Here is an 18,188-nt window from a genome sequence, read left to right as displayed (position 1 = left end):
TGCACACTATTTATCAATTTAATATTCAGAAAATATGTGTATGTGGGTCTTTGTGTGTGTTAGTTCACTTCAGATTATTGTATACATCTCCATGGCATTGACGAACAGGAATGAGTTAGTGGGGACCTTTGTCTGTGTGTGTGTGTGTGTTTCAACAAACAGGCAGAGACAGATGCTTGACAGATTAGATTTGTACCCTTTGGCCAAAACCAGCCCTCTCACACACACACAAGCGCATAGAATGTATTCATAGCTATGCAAATGTTATCTTGACAGTTGACAGACTGTTAACAAAGTAAAAAATGTGCAAGACAGGAATCTTAGTAATGATTACATATACAAGAAATGTATTTATTTCTATTTGTATTAGTTCTAATGGTGTTTTCTATTCTCTTAAAGAGGACCTTTTGTATTTTGGGCTTTTCTCTTTCCTGTAGTGTGTTATATAGGTTTTTATGCAGGAAAAGACTACAATCCCATTGATCCCTTCAGAGGAAGTTTCTCTGCAGCACATACAGTATGAGAACAATAAAGACCTTTTTGAACATCTTCTTGCATGGAAACATGTCACAGGAGAGGGACAACATACTAATATGAACCTGACATTTGCACAATATGTCCTTTTTTAATATTGCTATCCTCCAGCAAGAAGACATTGTTTTCTGTGTTGTTCAAGTAGAAAAAACACCACTTTTGTGACATGCAATGTAATCATTTGTTCAAACCTAAACTTCCTAGCATTCTTTTTTGCAGAAACTGGTTTCAATAAAAAAAAAAAAAGGAGCTTTGAGTGGATCTTAAAAGTTCATTCTTGGTGTTGGAAAAAGTAGAATTTAACTCAATTTGCACCAACTAGCTTCTTTTTTAGTTTTTTGACATATCTTGTGGTAACGACTCAAAATAGATTTAATGGAGAAACAGAGCACAACAAACAGCATTCTCAGATTTAATAAGGTCTTGGTTTTGGCACATACAGACGCTCAGTCAGGACCCTTTGGCATCACTTAGGTTAAGGCCACATAAGTACATGTTTAGATTTAGGAAAAGGTCAGGGTTTGGGCCAAAATAAGTATGTTGTTACGTAACTTAAGATACTTATATAAGTATGTAATGAGACCAGGCTGTTTTGATGCATTGTGTGGTGACGTAAATAAATCCTTACAAATTGATCTGTTGGCCACCAAAGAAGAGAAAAACCCAAAAATGCAACAGAAATAAGGGGGATTCCAGGTTTAAATCTGGTCACACACACTATCTCAATCCATGCATGAAGCTCACCTGCTGAACCTCCTGTGACCTGCAACATCAGGAATACATAATACATTAACCATTCGATCCAGGTGAGCTCTGCTATTTAGCTGTAGGCAGAGAAACATTGAGAGAGCGAATGAGGGGAGAGAAAGTCAAATGCATCAGACATTCCAACGCAAAACAGCCGACAAGCCAACACACATTCTGCAGAGCGAAGGCGAGGCAGTGTACCTCTGTGAACCCATATTTATGCCAGCCTCTCCATCAAAACTGAAGACAGTTATGGATGAACAATTGTATGTCTTACACACAGTTGTGGCAAAAGTACTCAGGTCCTTTACTTGAGTAAAAGTAGAATTACTATGGTGTTAAGATATTCCAATACAAATAAAAAATCCTGAATTAAAACTAATATTTACGTAAAATAAGTCAAATGTTGTGAATGCAGAATGGTTCTTTACAGTGTTGTAGAACTATGTTTTTGTGATTTAATCAGTAGAAAATACATGTCAAATCATTTTGATATTGTAGATTGTCAATGTGGAGCCAATGTTAGACACATTGACAAACACTTTTTAAAATACTGTGCATATTAAAAATGTACGTTTTGCATTAAATCATGTGTTTTATATGTAAAAGTAGCTAGTTAGCTAGCTAGTAGTAAAGTAAACTAAGCTAGTAATGAGTGTTTAATATATGTAGTACATTAAAAATACAATACCGACAAATATAGCACATTTCAAAACACCTCATTGGTCGGGAAATTGCAATGGGTGCTACTGTATTTTCTAGACTAAAGATGAACTGGAACTTGAGAAAAACTCACAAATTAGAGATGCAAATAACTCTCATCAAGTAAATAATGTACTCTTCATACACTCCTCCGGTCATGTAAAAGCAGGAATAGGCATATCGTGTTAAGAAGGGTAGAGTAATAAATCATTCTGAAGTTCACTAGCTGTCACACACACACTTTTACACACACGCATCCATACAGCAGAGACGCTGCAGCAGACATGACCCTGTGTGTAAGGTTGTGCTGATAGCCCTCTCGGGCACATCTGCTCTTGCCATCAAAACACCCACCCACACACCCACCCACACACACACACACACACACACACACACAACACACACACACACACACACACACACACACACACACACACACACACACGCGCGCGCGCGCACACACACACACACACACACACACACACACACACACACACACACACACACACACACACACACACACACACACACACACACACACACACACACACACACAGATTTGATTCTTTACTGTGGAAAGAAAGAGGGGAAGGGTGAAGAAAAAATCAACGACGGAAGGGAGAAAGAATGAAGTTAAGAGTGAGATCAACTAAAGAAGATGTTTTAGTTGGAGCATAATTTGAAAAACATTAAACTCAACTGGTTGAAAAAACTAAAGTATTTGTTTGTCTTTAACTGCATTGTTGTTAAATCGTGTGGATGTAGGATAACATTCATAACACATGCGGCACCTTCCTTTCTTCCACCAGTGGGAAATCTGGATTCTCTCAAAGTATAATCTGGAGAAAAAAACGTATCCATCTACCTCCATACAGGTGTTCAAAACAAACACACATTTTGTATTGAATTCGTATTGAAGTTGTTTTGAACTGAACCGGCAGAGACGTGTTATTCGGCCTGATGTTAGATGCCGTCATACTCAACTGTTAAACAACTTAATCCTTTGATAATAGCATGGACACTGACAGCATAACTCCCATTCTTTAATTGTAGCTGTTTCTTTTGTTGCTGTCAATCATACACCTGCAATGTGTTTTCCAACATTTGGATATCAATGAAAACATGTAATCTTGGCTTCTGAAAAAGCATTTCAGAATGAATCTGTCTTTGTATGTGTTGTGTAAGGGTGTGTTGCAGATCTCATTTTGTTTTGGAAACCAAGCTGAGGTAAAAAAAAAATGTTTTTTTCACGAGCGATGCACCAGTATTATTCTTATTGTAATTATTATACTTAACTTCACTACATTTATAGTATACAAAATATGACTGAAATGAAACTGTCTTCCAACCCCTTCAGGGTTGTCACCAGCTATTTGTAGTTGATCTGTTAAAGCGTGTGATTCAGTTGTTAATCTTAAAACATATTTTTAGATGATAATTCGAAGCTGTTAAAGGATTTAGTTATACGTGTAGTAAAGTAAACAAGTAAACAACTTAATCTAATGACCCTGATGAAGGTGAAAAGCCAAAATATGTTGGTCCAACTGGGGTATGGTAAATCCCAATTAATGATAACAAAATGACAAACAAATGTTTAAAGGTTATTTAAACATAATACAAATATTGAAATAAGGTGAAATGGTAGTCTTAATACTCGAAGTTATAAGCCTAAACGTTTAAATTCATCATTTTTACATCAGTTCAGTTTTATTTTGTCAGCCGCATCCTTTCCTCCCACACGCCCCTCCCCTCTCCGTTAGTAGTACTGTCGCTCTCTGATGACGTAGTCGGTGTTTTTACCATGGCGGCTATCTTCTAATTGATAGGAAAATGTGTGTTTTGTAGCTGCAAGAACGCTCGTAGTTTCTCATAAAAATTCACAACATATTCCTTTCAGAATGAATAACAGAACGTCTTATTTTTATGACCCAGACGTGGGCAACTTTCATTATGGTGAGTGTGGTTATGGTAACGAGCGGGCCTACAAAGGGAAACGGTGCTAATGCAAGCTAGCCTTATGCTAATAACTTCAGGGCTGTGTTTTTACATTTAAATTGAAGCGTTTCAAGCTTCGTATGTGCATTTAGAGGTCTGTTGTGTAGGTTCTTTAAACAACGAACGTAGCTCAATTTCACATTTATTGCTACGTTTCTTATATAGCAAATGGTTGACTAAACAGCTCAGTATGTAGTAACTGCATAGTAGCTTACCATAAGGGTAAACGTATTGAAGTAAACAATGTGCCTCTCATGCTCATGGGAGTATGCCCACATATGATATACACCTGTTGTTGATTATCTTAAAAGAGCGAGAGAATATTGTTTGTATAACTGCAATTGTTTTGGTTAAGCTATTAATTTGATTTATTTACACGTATTATACATTTAGAGATTTAAAGATTGTTTTTGTTCAGAATAATCTAAAAGTGGCTTATGGAAATACCACAACTACTAAATATAGTCTCTTTTTAAGGGAAACAATTCACAATTCATCAAGGTCTCTAATCAAATATATAAGAATGGAACATGTAAATAATTTATGTTGACAAGTTGAGATGCATTACATTAATATATATGATTTCCTAAAGTCTTAAAAACAACAACAATAGCTGTTGATTGTAGTGATGGAAGAAGTTTGTTCCAAAGAGATGCTCCCAAAGTCCCAATAGTAAAAATAAGTTGCAATAGTAGGTACACGTATAAGGATAATACAAAATAAGTATTTTTAAGAACCAATTTGGCATTAAAAAAGAATACTAAACACAAGTATTTACACCAAATTTAAATATACAAAGACCTTAAAAGCAAAAAACAAAAATACTTAGGACAATGAGTTTATGACAATATATGGCAAACTACATTGAATTATATTTGAAAGTGGAGGGCTGTGCAGACGTGTGCATAAATGTGCAAAAGGCAGTCAGAGTTGAGCATGAACATGGCACACGGTAGGGCTGCTCAATTAATCGTATTTTAATCGCAATTACGATTTTGGCTTGCAACGATTATGAAAACAACATAATCGAAATAAAACGATTTTTTAAAATGTATTTTTTTATTGGTTTTTCAATTGAATTATACTTAAAGTTCAGGGTAATCAACTGTTAAAAACATACTACACATTTTTTCTTTCAATAAATTGATGTTTTCAAAGTAAATGGATAATCGTTTTTAATAATATTCGTGATCTCAATTATTGACCCAAATAATCGAGATTATGATTTTTGCCATAATCGAGCAGCCCTAGCACACGGTATTAAGATGTTCACATGATGTGCATTAATGTAATGCATAATGTTTGTGAGGTGGATAAAAAGTCACTGTCAGTGGGGGGGCCGGGCCTTGTTGATGAGGCCGGTATCAGAGGGGAAGAAACTGTTCAGGTGGCGAGAGGTCCTGATGGAGCGCAGCCTCCTGCCAGAGGGGAGGGGATAAAAGTCCTTTGAGTGTCTTCTTACAAAATATCATAGTTGATAAATCATGACAATGCCATTTTCGGTCCGTTACGTGTTGTTGTGAAATTCAGCTGACCTTTAATATAAGACACTCTAAAAAACGACCAATGTGTCCTATGAATATCTGTTCTGTAATGTTTGAACTGCCTCTGCCCAGGTGCCGGCCACCCCATGAAGCCCCACCGTCTGTCTCTGACTCACAGTCTGGTGCTGCACTATGGACTCTACAAGAAAATGATGGTGAGCAGAGATGCTGTTATACATTCACACCCTGCTGAGGCTTTACACGCTCAATTAACATCTGCTCACTATCGATTCACAATAAAAAAATCTAAAATCTGACTGTATTTAATCAGTTGTACATGTTTTTATTAGGTGTTCAAGCCATACAAAGCGTCTCAGCACGACATGTGTCGGTTCCACTCTGAAGACTACATAGACTTCCTGCAGAAGGTCAGTCCCAACAACATGCAGGGCTTCACCAAGAGCCTCAACACTTTCAACGTGGGAGACGACTGGTGAGTTATGATTGTCTCATTTTCTTTCAACAAGGACAATTTAATATATCAAAATGTTCAATGATGTATTTGCTTTCTTAGTTCCCACTCTTCAGAAATATTAGGGCTCAGATGTCTGATTCTCCGCCTAATAGCCACAGTGACTATCCCTGTTATTATACCATTAATGAAATATTTGGTGCCCATGTGTTTTCGTTTCAGTCCTGTGTTTCCAGGTCTTTTTGAGTTTTGCTCAAGATACACAGGAGCCTCCTTACAGGGGGCCACACAGCTCAACCACAAGGTAAGGGGGGGGGGGGGGGGGGGGGGCCCGAACACTGAACTATGGGAGGATGCAATCTAAGGGGTCTGATTCACCTGCCAAACTCACACTTGAACTGTTGCTGTGGCGGGAAAACAAATCATTCCAATCGGGCTATAGAGTGCCACAGTGACGCGTCCTAAAACCCGGAAGTAAGTTAGCATTGTACCACTTCCGGTTCCTTTGACAAAAAAGCAATTTTGGAAAATAGCTGGAAATAAGGTCTGTGGTTGACACACATTTAAGAGACGGATCACGTTTTGTTCTACGACATGAAATACATCAGCAGTGGTGATTTCTGAAGAGTGTACGTGTCTGAAAAACGATGGTTGTTAACAAGTGGCTGAATAGGATTACAGAAGTTGTCGAGGACGTTGTACGTCATTACACCGAACACGTAAACACTCCCGCTAAGTTTGCTTTTCCCCATGTTCTGCTTGAAAGCAAGTACCTGCCTCCTGCAAACTGTTAAATCAAAAGCTTCAACTTGTACCATTTAGAATCTGTATGTTTGAATATGGATCTGAAGTTGGCGTGACGTTGAAGTCGTGCGACCCTGCTGTAGTTCGTTTATAGCATAACGTTAGCATTTAGCTTCTGGCGACTAGATTTATGATTCGAAAATTATAAAAGTAGGGTAGACATGTGGATATTATCCGGCTGAACAAAACGTGATCCGTTTCTTAAATGTGTCAACCACAGACCTTATTTCCAGCTATTTTCCAAAATCCTATGGATACATTTTTTGTCGAAGGAACCGGAAGGAGTTTACTTCCGGGTTTTAGGACGCGTCACTGTGGCACTCTATACAGGGGAGCTGAATGTCTGAATCCACATAGCATTGCTTGGTTTCTCCCCATAAATCATAATATATATATATATATATATATAGCCTATAGCCTATTTTGTTGAAAACAGCAGCCTATTGATACAAATGTTTTCCTGATAATACTATACAATCATTGTCCTTAGTGTGCTAGGATGAATCACCATGTAGAATAAGTTGCACTTTCCATATTTGCTTCCAAGCCAATGTGTTTATTGGATAGGACTGTGTAACTGTGTTCCAAAAATGCCATATCAATCAAGTTTATTTCAATTGTTATCATGTGTGGGACCACTTTAGCCCCTCTGATATCTTCAACAAGGCTTTATTACATGATCGATAATAACATGTATTAATCATGGCACTTGCACTACCGTAGCACTATCATTGCACTGCAAACATGTTCAGAAAGGCTCGTAGAAACAACTATCTCATTTTGTTAGATGTTGTGTCCTTTCTGTCCTCGGGTAGCTACAATGGGGGGGAGGGTATTATGGCCAACCGTTCGATTTACACCCACAAAAAGCAAGCAGGCTAAGAAACAATGTCCTGAATGATATTGGTCTCTGCACTCTGTTCAGTACTATGCACAGCGCTATCAGCAACTCAGACAATAATTGTGTTGTTTTTGCTATCTCTCTTTAGATGCATAAAGCTTGAACAGAGGGGGATAAACAGGCAAGACTTGACCTATCAGATTCACCGATGTACATTCTTAGTCTGGGAGACCCCTTGCAAACACATGGGCTCTATGCAGTGCAAGCCCTGTCACATGCATCACAGCCACTGATTTAGTAGTTGTTATTATTTCAGCCACGTTAACTTCCTGTCCTCCTCCTGCTGATGAGTAGAGATAACATGTGTGTAGCAGATGATCCCACCTGGACAGCATTACTCTTGTTAGTTCAACTGAAACAGCCCTGAAGGTAGACTGGTTACAGAGTCCTTGGGAGTTTGTTAACGTCCATTGATAGTGTCTCTTTTTTTCCAGATCTGCGACATTGCCATCAACTGGGCTGGAGGGTTGCATCATGCCAAGAAATTTGAGGTCAGAACGAAGTGCTGTATATTGGCCTCAATCTTTTCTGCTCAACTCATTACATGGAGCTGTGAATGGTTGAAGGACTAAAACGATTTTTCTGTGTTTGCAGGCGTCTGGGTTTTGTTACGTAAATGACATCGTCATCAGTATACTGGAGCTTCTCAAGTAAGAGGGTTCTCCTCTGAAGAACATTGACCAAGCGTTTGCTGTCTCTCTCTTTATAACCTGAGTGTCTGTGTGTTCCAGATACCACCCGAGGGTTCTGTACATCGACATAGACATTCACCATGGTGACGGCGTACAGGAAGCCTTTTACCTGACCGACCGCGTCATGACTGTGTCCTTCCACAAATACGGGAACTACTTCTTTCCAGGAACAGGTGCGAGCTGCTTTATTTATAACAATAATATTGATTTATTTTGCTCATTTCTCAGATAGTTATGACTATTTGTAATGTCAGAGAGATATTTGTTTTCCTTTCTCTGGAGTTTTCATCTCTAATCTCTGCATTTGAATCAGAATATTTCCTCCCTTCCCTGGTCTGTAATTATTTTATAATTATTAAACTCCATTTACCAAGTTGTTTATGTTTCAAGTACAGCCTTGACATTTCTGTACAGAAGTGCCTTCATCTGCATACCAGTTTTACTTTGGTTTATAACACCTACAAAGACAAATACCAGGTTCATTTGTTCATTCCATTTTCATTTTTTGTTTGTTTATTTGTTAGCAAATGATAAAAAAACGAATAAACAGGGAAATATGTGTGCATCTTTCATTATAACGAGATCATCTGCTTTAATCATTTTATCATTGTGTTCTCTCTGTACACATGTGTGTTCATACAGTGTCTTTGTGTGTTTGCAGGTGACATGTACGAGGTGGGAGCAGAGAGCGGCCGCTACTACTGCCTCAACGTTCCCCTCAGAGACGGCATCGACGACCAGAGTGAGCTCACTTCCTGTTTCAAGTTTTATTGTTGAAATGTCTAACCTGTTGTGTAAAAGAACACATCATATTCATACTCTGTGTGTGTGTGTGTGTGTGTGTGTGTGTGTGTGTGTGTGTGTCAGGCTACAGGCAGCTGTTCCAGCCGGTCATCAAACAGGTGGTGGACTTCTACCAGCCGACCTGCATCGTCCTGCAGGTCAGTGTGGGACTCTGAGGCTCTAACCCTAATAACTCTGAGACATCTTAGCTAATAGTTTGGTCTGTGTGTGTGAGAACGTTTTAGATCAGGGGTGTCAAACTCAAGGCCCGGGGGCCAAATCCGGCCCTCGACTTCATTTTATGTGGCCCGCAAGAGCTTGCAAAGAATATAATATGTTGATTACACGGCTGAATGCCGCTTTACAGAAGCACGTTGCACATAAACTACATGTCCCACAATGCATCTCATTCTATGACATGCACACTGAAGAGACTTGCAATTATTTGCCCTAGACTTCTGCTTTCAGACGTAGTTAATTATGAAGTTATTACCCTATCCCATAATAATCCAATGCAGAGGCAATGATGTAATATAATACATTATTTTATATATATATAAAATATTTATATATATATATATATTTATATATAGTCTTAAAGTTTTGCACTGGCTTTTAATACTAGTTGAACATAACATTTTTATATGTGTATGTGTTTCTATATGTTTCTAGTTATTGTGCTTTTTATCTTGTTTTTAATTATGGTTTTATTATTTGACTCCCATTGTGTTATTTAATGTTTGTTCCCTGTACAGCACTTTGGTCAACTGAGGTGGTTTTAAATGTGCAATATTAATAAATAAAGATTGAGATTGAAAGTTACAACCATCCCTTTGAGTGCAACCATAATGCTAATGTGGCCCGCGATGAGATTGAGTTTGACCCCCCCCCTGTTTTAGATGGTTCAGTGTGATCAGAGCCAGATAGAGTAAACATCTCCCACCATCAGATTGTAAATCTGCGTGTTGTTCTCCTTCAGTGTGGAGCAGATTCTCTGGGCTGCGACAGACTCGGCTGCTTCAACCTCAGTATACGAGGACACGGGTGAGACTGACTTATATCATCAATGTCTCATTGGGAAACACTGTCAAGCTACTTCTCGTTTATACCTTTGGGGGGATTGGGAGCAAAAAGTCCAATTCAACAAGGTGAAATGTAAATCAGAATACTTCATATGTCCCCGGGGGAAATAAGGTTTGTGACAGCAGCTCCCTCCCTTTTAGAGATTAGAATAAAAAAGAAAAATAGAATGAAATACACATTTTTAGAAAACATTTATTTCTATGACTGTGTTCTATGTTGTTATAGGGTATTTATTTTGATGATGACCAAACTACCATGAGAATGTGATGCACACAAGAAAAAGTCAAATTCTGTGGCTAAATCTAGAAATGAGTAAATTGTTGATGAGGCCTATTTGAAGGAAATATATAATGGAGGAGGACATTCACTCTGGCCCAGGCCGTACAGCAGTTGTTCATGAATCAGAAAGTAGCTGCTTTGATCCATGCGCACTGAGTTCTACATGTTGAAATGTCCATGGGCAACATACTGAACCCCAAAATGCTAAATGATATAACAAAAAAACAGCCACTCATTTAATCCAATTAATCGCTTTATTCTAATTGAGGATTTGGTCCAAAGAGTTTTATGTTGATAACGTCATAAAATATAGCGACAGGAATTCAAAGCTTCATTCGAAAACCTTAGTAGAATATATTAATGTAAAAAAAAGAAGCACATGGAACATATGGCACCGCTCTACAATAAGTGTTGTTCTGAGCTGCAGTGTTGGAATCTGTCATTATAATGTATTGTGTCAAAGAAAACAAATATATACTTTCCCTTTTTTTGTTATAAGAGCATAAATTCTACTGCACTTTTGTCTGTGTGGGGATCCAGTAGGAAAGCTAACTGTTGTCCCTGTAACCGTTGTCTTCCAGAGAGTGTGTGGAGTTCGTAAAGAGCTTCAGGATCCCTCTGCTGGTCCTGGGAGGGGGGGGGTACACGGTCAGGAACGTGGCTCGCTGCTGGTGAGTTTGGTTCTCGGCACATAACGTCATGTTAAGGAGGTTCTGAGTTGATTGAGAATAGCAGATCTGCCCCTAACAAGAATCTGCTTTGCTCTGCTGTAGGACCTTTGAGACCTCTCTGTTATTGGACGAACCCATCAGTGATGAGCTGCCTTATAGCGGTGAGTGCTTCTTAGATACACCAAATATCAACGTCTCATTTCATTATTATGATCTAACACTGCACCCTGAGTCCCTTTATCCAAAATGGCTTCACTTTCAGAGTCCTATTATGTTTTTGTGGCGTAGATATCAAAATGTAGCATTTCCAACCTTTGGCGCCATCTTTTGGAAGAAGAGTTATCTGACATTTTAAACCCATGCTTTTTGAAAGAGGAAGAATTGAACAGAAATGCTTTCTCACAGAGATTGAAAATTATCTATTTTGTATCTTCTCTGGATTCTGACCCTCCTCCTCCTCCTCTTGTTCCTGCAGAATATTTTGAGTACTTTGCTCCAGATTTCACGCTGCATCCAGATGTCAGCACCAGGATAGAGAACCAGAACTCCAGACAGGTGAGAAATTGTCCAATTATAACGATATATAATAAGGCATTGTTAAAAGAACTAGCACCAGCAGGAAGCTCAGATGTACTGCTGTGGAGGGTAGCAGCAAATCATATTTAAAACACCCCAAGAAATCCATATCAGTTTGAGTGTACTCTGTATTTACAATATGTGTACTGCTTTATTATGCTGTCGACAGCCCTTTCTGACGGGGACTGAAGCCGTTATTTAGGCTCTCTTTAAAGCCTCCAGACTCCATTGACAGAAACGATGTTACAGTCTCCTCCTAAGCACATAATGAAAAGAGTCTGTTCTTGTTGTCTCAGTATCTGGAGCAGATCCGTCAGACGGTGTTTGAGAACCTGAAGATGTTGAACCACGCTCCCAGCGTCCAGATCCACGACGTGCCCTCCGACATACTAAGCTACGAACGCACCGACGAGCCCGACCCCGACGAGAGGGGGGGGGAGGAACCCTACACCAGGTACACCTGGAGGGGCTGAGGGAGGGGGCTATAACATTATAATAACTTTTTATCACATACTACACAATGATATCTTTGTGTTTTTTGATAGCATAATATACAACTGACTCCTTTAGTCACTATGACTTTTTATGATTTATTTTTTTTTAAATTACCTTTTTATGAAATACGCAAGTATGACGTTTTTTTAACAGCATTCTATATATTACTTTTTTTCATAACAAATTATACTTTTTTGACTTGTTTATTGCATACTATACTATGTTTAAAATATTTTGTTAATAGCATGCTATATATTATGAGTTTTTTATGACTTTTATTTCATACTATACTATGACCTAATTGCATACTTATTTTAACTGCATCACTGTTTTCATAACTAATAATATACTGACTGTCAATCATGCGTCTCCATCAGACCCGAGGCAGCCAATGAGTTCTACGACGGTGACCACGACAACGACAAAGAGAGCGACGTAGAGATTTGACCCGAGGATGAAAGGGGCGGAGCTTTCCCTGCAGCGTTCTGTTACATCACATCAAACATCACTTCATGACCGCAGCTTTTACAGAAACTACATTTCTGGAAGGACTGAAAAGACTCGAGCTCTGTTCCTGCTTTCTTTTAGAAGGTCCTCTTTTTAAAAGTCCTCAATCAGCCGCCATCTTGGTCCTTTACACCACCGACACTCATCAGAACAGCCAACCTACACACAGCAGTATTCCCATTTCTTGTTGGAGCCATCACTTACCGTTACAACAGGAAGAGCCCAGATCACATACTCTTTAATAATCCTGGCCATATCCATATGATATTACTTCTTTGAAGCACCGTCCACTGGTATTCAAAACGTATATTTTAGATTTTGACTATAGACTTTTTCTCACTTGTTGTCTTGTTCATGTTATCATAGTAAGGAAATGTTTTTGACTTTTGAAGGAGGGAAATCTCATCTGAACCAAAGTTATTTAATCAACGGAGTTACATTTGTAAACAGCAGATGTCACATCAAAAGGCAATGTTTTTATCATCCGAAATGTCAAGCAGGTGCTGTGTGACAGAAGTCAGTGTAACATGTGAAGGCACTCTTTGAAGAAAACTAACACCAGGTGTCATTGGAAAAGATGTGAGGAGTTGTTTCACTTGCAAGGAACTGTCCAAGTGCCTGCAACGATACATTAGCCTCCTTTAATCTGACTAAATCTTAAGAAGACTTATTATTTGACAGCCCCTGTGTAGTTGTCAGAATGTTTTTCTACAATCCTACAATTATTCAGGTGCCTTACAGCTCAGTGAAGTCAAACATTGGTTTAGAGCTGGGCACTTTATAAACTTCCCTTTTTACTTGATTTGGACTGGAACATCGATCAATGAGGCAACTAGACCTATTTACATTCCTTTCTCTTTACTCCTGGATACTCGGCCCATTACTGTATATATACATGAATAAATGTATGAACTGTGAGTGTGTTCATATTGTAGAAGATGACACCTGTGGCGATTGTTGTTTAGGTTGTTAAACATTTTTGTAAAGAATCAAGTTGAAATACGTTCTATTATCTGCCACCTCACGACCTCTTTTAGCCAGAAACAGTTTCATGTGATTTTTTGATATTGTCTACTTTTGTTTTTAATAAAAATTCTACAAATTGAAAATATTTGAAAATGGAAAACATTGAATCCAAAGCGTCAGCTACAGCTACATGATATGTAATGTAATGTGTGTGATCTGAAGTCATTTCAAGGTGGCTCTTTATCAGCAGGATTTGAAAATGGCCACATACTATGCTAGTTTTTTCAGATATTTCCACATACAGTACTACACCATATTTATTTCAAATATTTGGACATATCATACTTTTTTTTCTTTTCAGTTTTCAATACACTTTACTTTCAAATGTTTTATTCATGTGTTCAACATGCTTGACTACCGTATATAGTTTTTTATCTGTTTGCGACATACTATACTATGTATTTTTCCTGATATTTTCGACATACAATGTTTTCTTTCAGATATTTTCAACTATGTCGTTTTTTTGCACATTTTCAACATTCTTTTTTTCATATATTTTTGACATAAGATAAGATAAGATAGTACTTTATTGATCCCAATTTGGGAAATGTATGTGTTGCAGCAGCATAAAAAGACATGGCATTGTACAATAACAATTAAAAGACAAGAAATAAACAAGAAAGTAGAAAATATACATGTTGAATTTAGAAATTAACAATAACAAGATATAAAGCAAGGTATTATATATACATAAGTATGTGACAGATGGAATATTAAATATTGAACAGATTATATAAATGTAAAATGTACAATGTGGTTTTATTCCAAGAGAAGCTATGGAGCAGAGAGTTCTCTTCCAGCCAGAGGTGATTTATTGTACAGTGTTATTGCAGTGGGCAGGAATGTTTTCCAGTATCTGTCCTTGTGACAGCGGAGCTGCAGCAGTCTGTTGGAGAAGGAGCTCCGTTGACTGTCCAGCTGCAGGTGGAGAGGATGGGTGGGGTTATCCATGATGGACAACAGCCTGTTCAGTGTCCTCCTCTCCACCACAGCTTCAAAGGGTTCCAGCTTGATGCCGATGACTGACCCAGCTTTCCTGATCAGTGTATTGATCCTGCTGGTGTCACCGGCTCTGATGCTGCACATACTATACTATGTCGTTTTTTTTGCATATTTTCGACATTATTTTTTTCTGAAATTTTTGACATAGTATACTATGTATTTTCTCTGATATTTTCTACATATACTATGTCTTCTTTCCTGATATTTTCAACATACTATACTATGTAGTTTTATTCAGATATTTTCGACATTCTATACGATGTCTTTTTTTCTGATATTTTCAAAATTCTTTTAAAAAAATATATGTTTGATATAGGCTACTATTTATTTAGTTCTGATATTTTTTACATATTCATACCCTGTCGTTTTTTTTGATATTTTCGACATACTATCAGTCAATTCGACCTCATTAAACCACTATTATTAATTTATTATAAATAATTAGTTCACTTCAATTAAATAACTATTATGAACTTATAAAATAATGTTGGTTCAACTCAACGAAAATAACTATTAGAATATGAATTAAAAACGATAGCTCAACTCAATCTAAATAACTTATGAACTTATACAAATAAGTTGGTTCAACTAAATAAAATGACTATTATAAAATGAATACAAAATAGTTAGTTCAACTCAATCAAATAACTATTATGAACTTATAAATCATCACCACAAGTAAAATGAAATCAGGTTTTCATCTACAGGATTTGGACACGTCCACAAGATGGCACCTTGTCATTAATAATGAAAGTTACTTTTAGTTGTTGAACCCTATTCTCTCAGAACACTAGGCCCCGCTCACACGGGACCGTTTGCGTTTATGCACAGTATGCGTATTCAAAAAAGTCTTCCGTTCACATGCATTTGTTTCATTTAACGTGTCTGTTCAAACGAGGCCGCTGGAAACGCTGTAGTACATATGCTGGGACTGTAAGTGGCGCTGTAACTTCCGCCAAAATACACCAAAAGCCGCGAAGAAGAGCAACCGAGCAGCCCCGCTGCAATGTTGCCATGGCTACCCTTCTGTTTAAGCCCCGAAACTGAAACTGAAACTGAAAGAAACCAATCTGTGGATATTGCATCCCGACCAAGAAACACGAAAGAAAACAACTCCGTGGAGAGGACGGCTCAGAAAGAGAGAGATATTCTCTACAAACACCGGGTGAGATCCTCCTTTGTCAATATAATGGATCAATGCATGAAATCTGACTCTGTTTATTTTGTTTAAGGAGTATATTGGGCGTTAACAATTCTGGTTTGCCTTTTATAATATTATTTCATTCAAGAACCCCTTGTGCGTTTAATTAACACAGCTATTTTTGATAGTTGATACAGCAGTGAGCAGGAGAGGTGGGGAGAGCCGGGGCTATCGTTATTTTTTCAGGAAATATTCGTATCGAGGTGATTACACGGACTCGGTTGACCCCCCCAGAGCGTTTCGTTTGCAAATCTATCCACCTTGGGACCCGTTATCGTTTGTGGGGTCAGTTTCTATCGGCCTCGTGTAAATAATAGGGCTATACGCACGCGAAACTATGCAGATACAAGCAGTTTTCTCCTCGTGTAAACGGCGCCTTAGTCAAAGGGCTGAATTATAACAAATAAATAAAAATAAACACCAGGCGGCGGCCAAGGTCACATAAACTTTATTCCTCATTCATCCAGTGATATGTAGAACTTACACAACAAACAATACACACTACTACCTGCAGTTTAAAATCTCACAGAACTATTCTTCTTTAAGCAAATCCAATGTTCAACCCTGTTTGATACGTTGTAAAAATACTTTATTTCAGGTAGTTTGTGGCCACGCAGGGTTAAATATCAGATATTCTTCTTTGCATGCATATCCAGCCAAGTATACATTTCCTTTGTGAAATTACTTAATGGCTGGCAGTAACAAAAGTTTTAAAGTATGCAGACAGATCAAGCTTCTTTATATGTAAGGCACCGGTCAGACATTTTGAGTTTGGCTGACATACTGATACCTACTGAACAGGATTATTGCATCGAAGGAGAAAAAATACTGATATTCTCTTTTTGAGTGAAATGTAAAAACGTGTAATCCGCACTGCAGATGTGATCAAATGTAAACTTGATTAAGTTAGTTGCGAGTGTCTTTTTGAGTGCAGATCAGGTTTTATGTTCAGGCTGGGTATCAGCATGGCAGCCATGATACACCTCAGGCCAAGAGAGGGGGCAACACTGATAACTAATAACCTTCAAATAAATAGCTGAATTCACACTGTATATCGTTAAACAACTTTTAAAACACATTTATACCTCAGCAGAGCTCTCGGATCTCCTCTCATTAATGGAGCTTTACGGACGCACATCCTCAGAAGCCGTGATTCAGGGACTTTGGAAGGCTCGAATACAAAATCGAGGCACAAGCTGACAGTTGTCAGGATTAAAGTGCAGTCTGCAGCACGTTATCCAGGTCTATTAATACAGCCATGACCTGAAGGCACCATTCAGCTGAGAGCATGACAGACAGCAGGAGAGGCTTAGAGGCATGTATCAAACATCAGGTCTGCAGAGAAAGGACAGGCACACTGGGAGAAACAGCAGCAGGTGGGCAGCATGATGAGGGCTTATTTTAACGCAGAAGGCAAAACACTATGGAAACATTTCAATCAAAGTAGCTACCAACTGCTCCTTTTGGTTAGAGTTGTGGTTTTGAAGGCACATTTTGTACCATAATATTTCACTATTTAGTACATAGATTTTCACTGTAATTTTGCCTTGATCTTAAAAAATTGGCAAACATGTTACCTCATTTTTCCAAGAAATGTAGAGTGAACCTGTAGAGTTTATCAGTCAAAATGGCCACGCAGTGTTTTTGTGTCCTGGTCTGCTGCACTGCTGTAAATCTGAACCAAAGCTTACTTAGTAAAACCTCTGCCAGGCCCAGTTTTGACACTTCTGAAATGTGTGATGTTATGTGAGGATGTGACAGGGTTGTGCGAGGCTCTACAGCTCTTCACTCTCGTACAGAGGGGCGGTGTGCTGGGCGGGGGTCTCCACGGTCAGAGAGGGCACGTGTTTTAGCGAGGACAGCAGCTTCAGCGTCTTGGAGCCAGGGGGCACTGTCTTCGGGGCTTTGCGAGCTGAGGGGGAGGGGAGGGGGGGGGCACAAAAAAAGGGGAGGGATGAATTCAATGAGACATGAAGAAGAAGAATTGAGAGGGATGAAACCCTCTTTAATGGTCACACATGCAGAGCACACAGCACACACAGTGACATTTGTTCTCTGCTTTTAACCCATCCTAGTACCAGGAGTCTAGTACTAGGAGCAGTGGGCAGCTACTGTACAGCGCCCGGGGAGCAATGGGAGTGAGGGGGGAAGGGGGATGTCCGGTGCCTTGCTCAAGGGCACCACGGCAGGGCAGGAGGTGAACTGGGACCTCTCCAAGTAGAAGTCCACACTCC

The 18,188-nt window shown here is 38.7% G+C and overlaps 2 protein-coding genes across 2 annotated transcripts in view; one reads left to right on the top strand and one right to left on the bottom strand.

Annotated features, from left to right (window-relative positions):
- The first annotated feature begins 3,727 nt into the window (after positions 1–3,727).
- On the top strand, positions 3,728–13,851 carry hdac3 (histone deacetylase 3). The gene is made up of 15 exons (XM_034121387.1): positions 3,728–3,936; positions 5,595–5,677; positions 5,813–5,955; positions 6,157–6,238; positions 8,074–8,130; positions 8,234–8,289; positions 8,371–8,504; positions 8,993–9,073; positions 9,199–9,272; positions 10,094–10,158; positions 11,058–11,147; positions 11,250–11,308; positions 11,623–11,702; positions 12,020–12,177; positions 12,596–13,851. The coding sequence occupies exons 1-15, from the start codon at positions 3,882–3,884 to the stop codon at positions 12,663–12,665; spliced, it is 1,287 nt and encodes a 428-aa protein (XP_033977278.1). The 5' UTR covers positions 3,728–3,881; the 3' UTR covers positions 12,666–13,851.
- A 2,535-nt stretch (positions 13,852–16,386) lies between these two features.
- Positions 16,387–18,188, bottom strand: part of myot (myotilin) — a 34,323-nt gene continuing 32,521 nt past the window's right edge. Inside the window, exon 19 of the mRNA XM_034121020.1 lies at positions 16,387–17,866. Within this exon, the coding sequence (XP_033976911.1) occupies positions 17,730–17,866 (137 nt within the window). The 3' untranslated portion in view covers positions 16,387–17,729. The remainder of the gene's footprint in view (positions 17,867–18,188) is intronic.

Source organism: Trematomus bernacchii, unplaced genomic scaffold (assembly GCF_902827165.1).
Source record: "Trematomus bernacchii unplaced genomic scaffold, fTreBer1.1, whole genome shotgun sequence".
Classification (NCBI taxonomy): Eukaryota; Metazoa; Chordata; class Actinopteri; order Perciformes; family Nototheniidae; genus Trematomus; species Trematomus bernacchii.
This window is presented reverse-complemented; position numbering and strand designations above follow the sequence as displayed.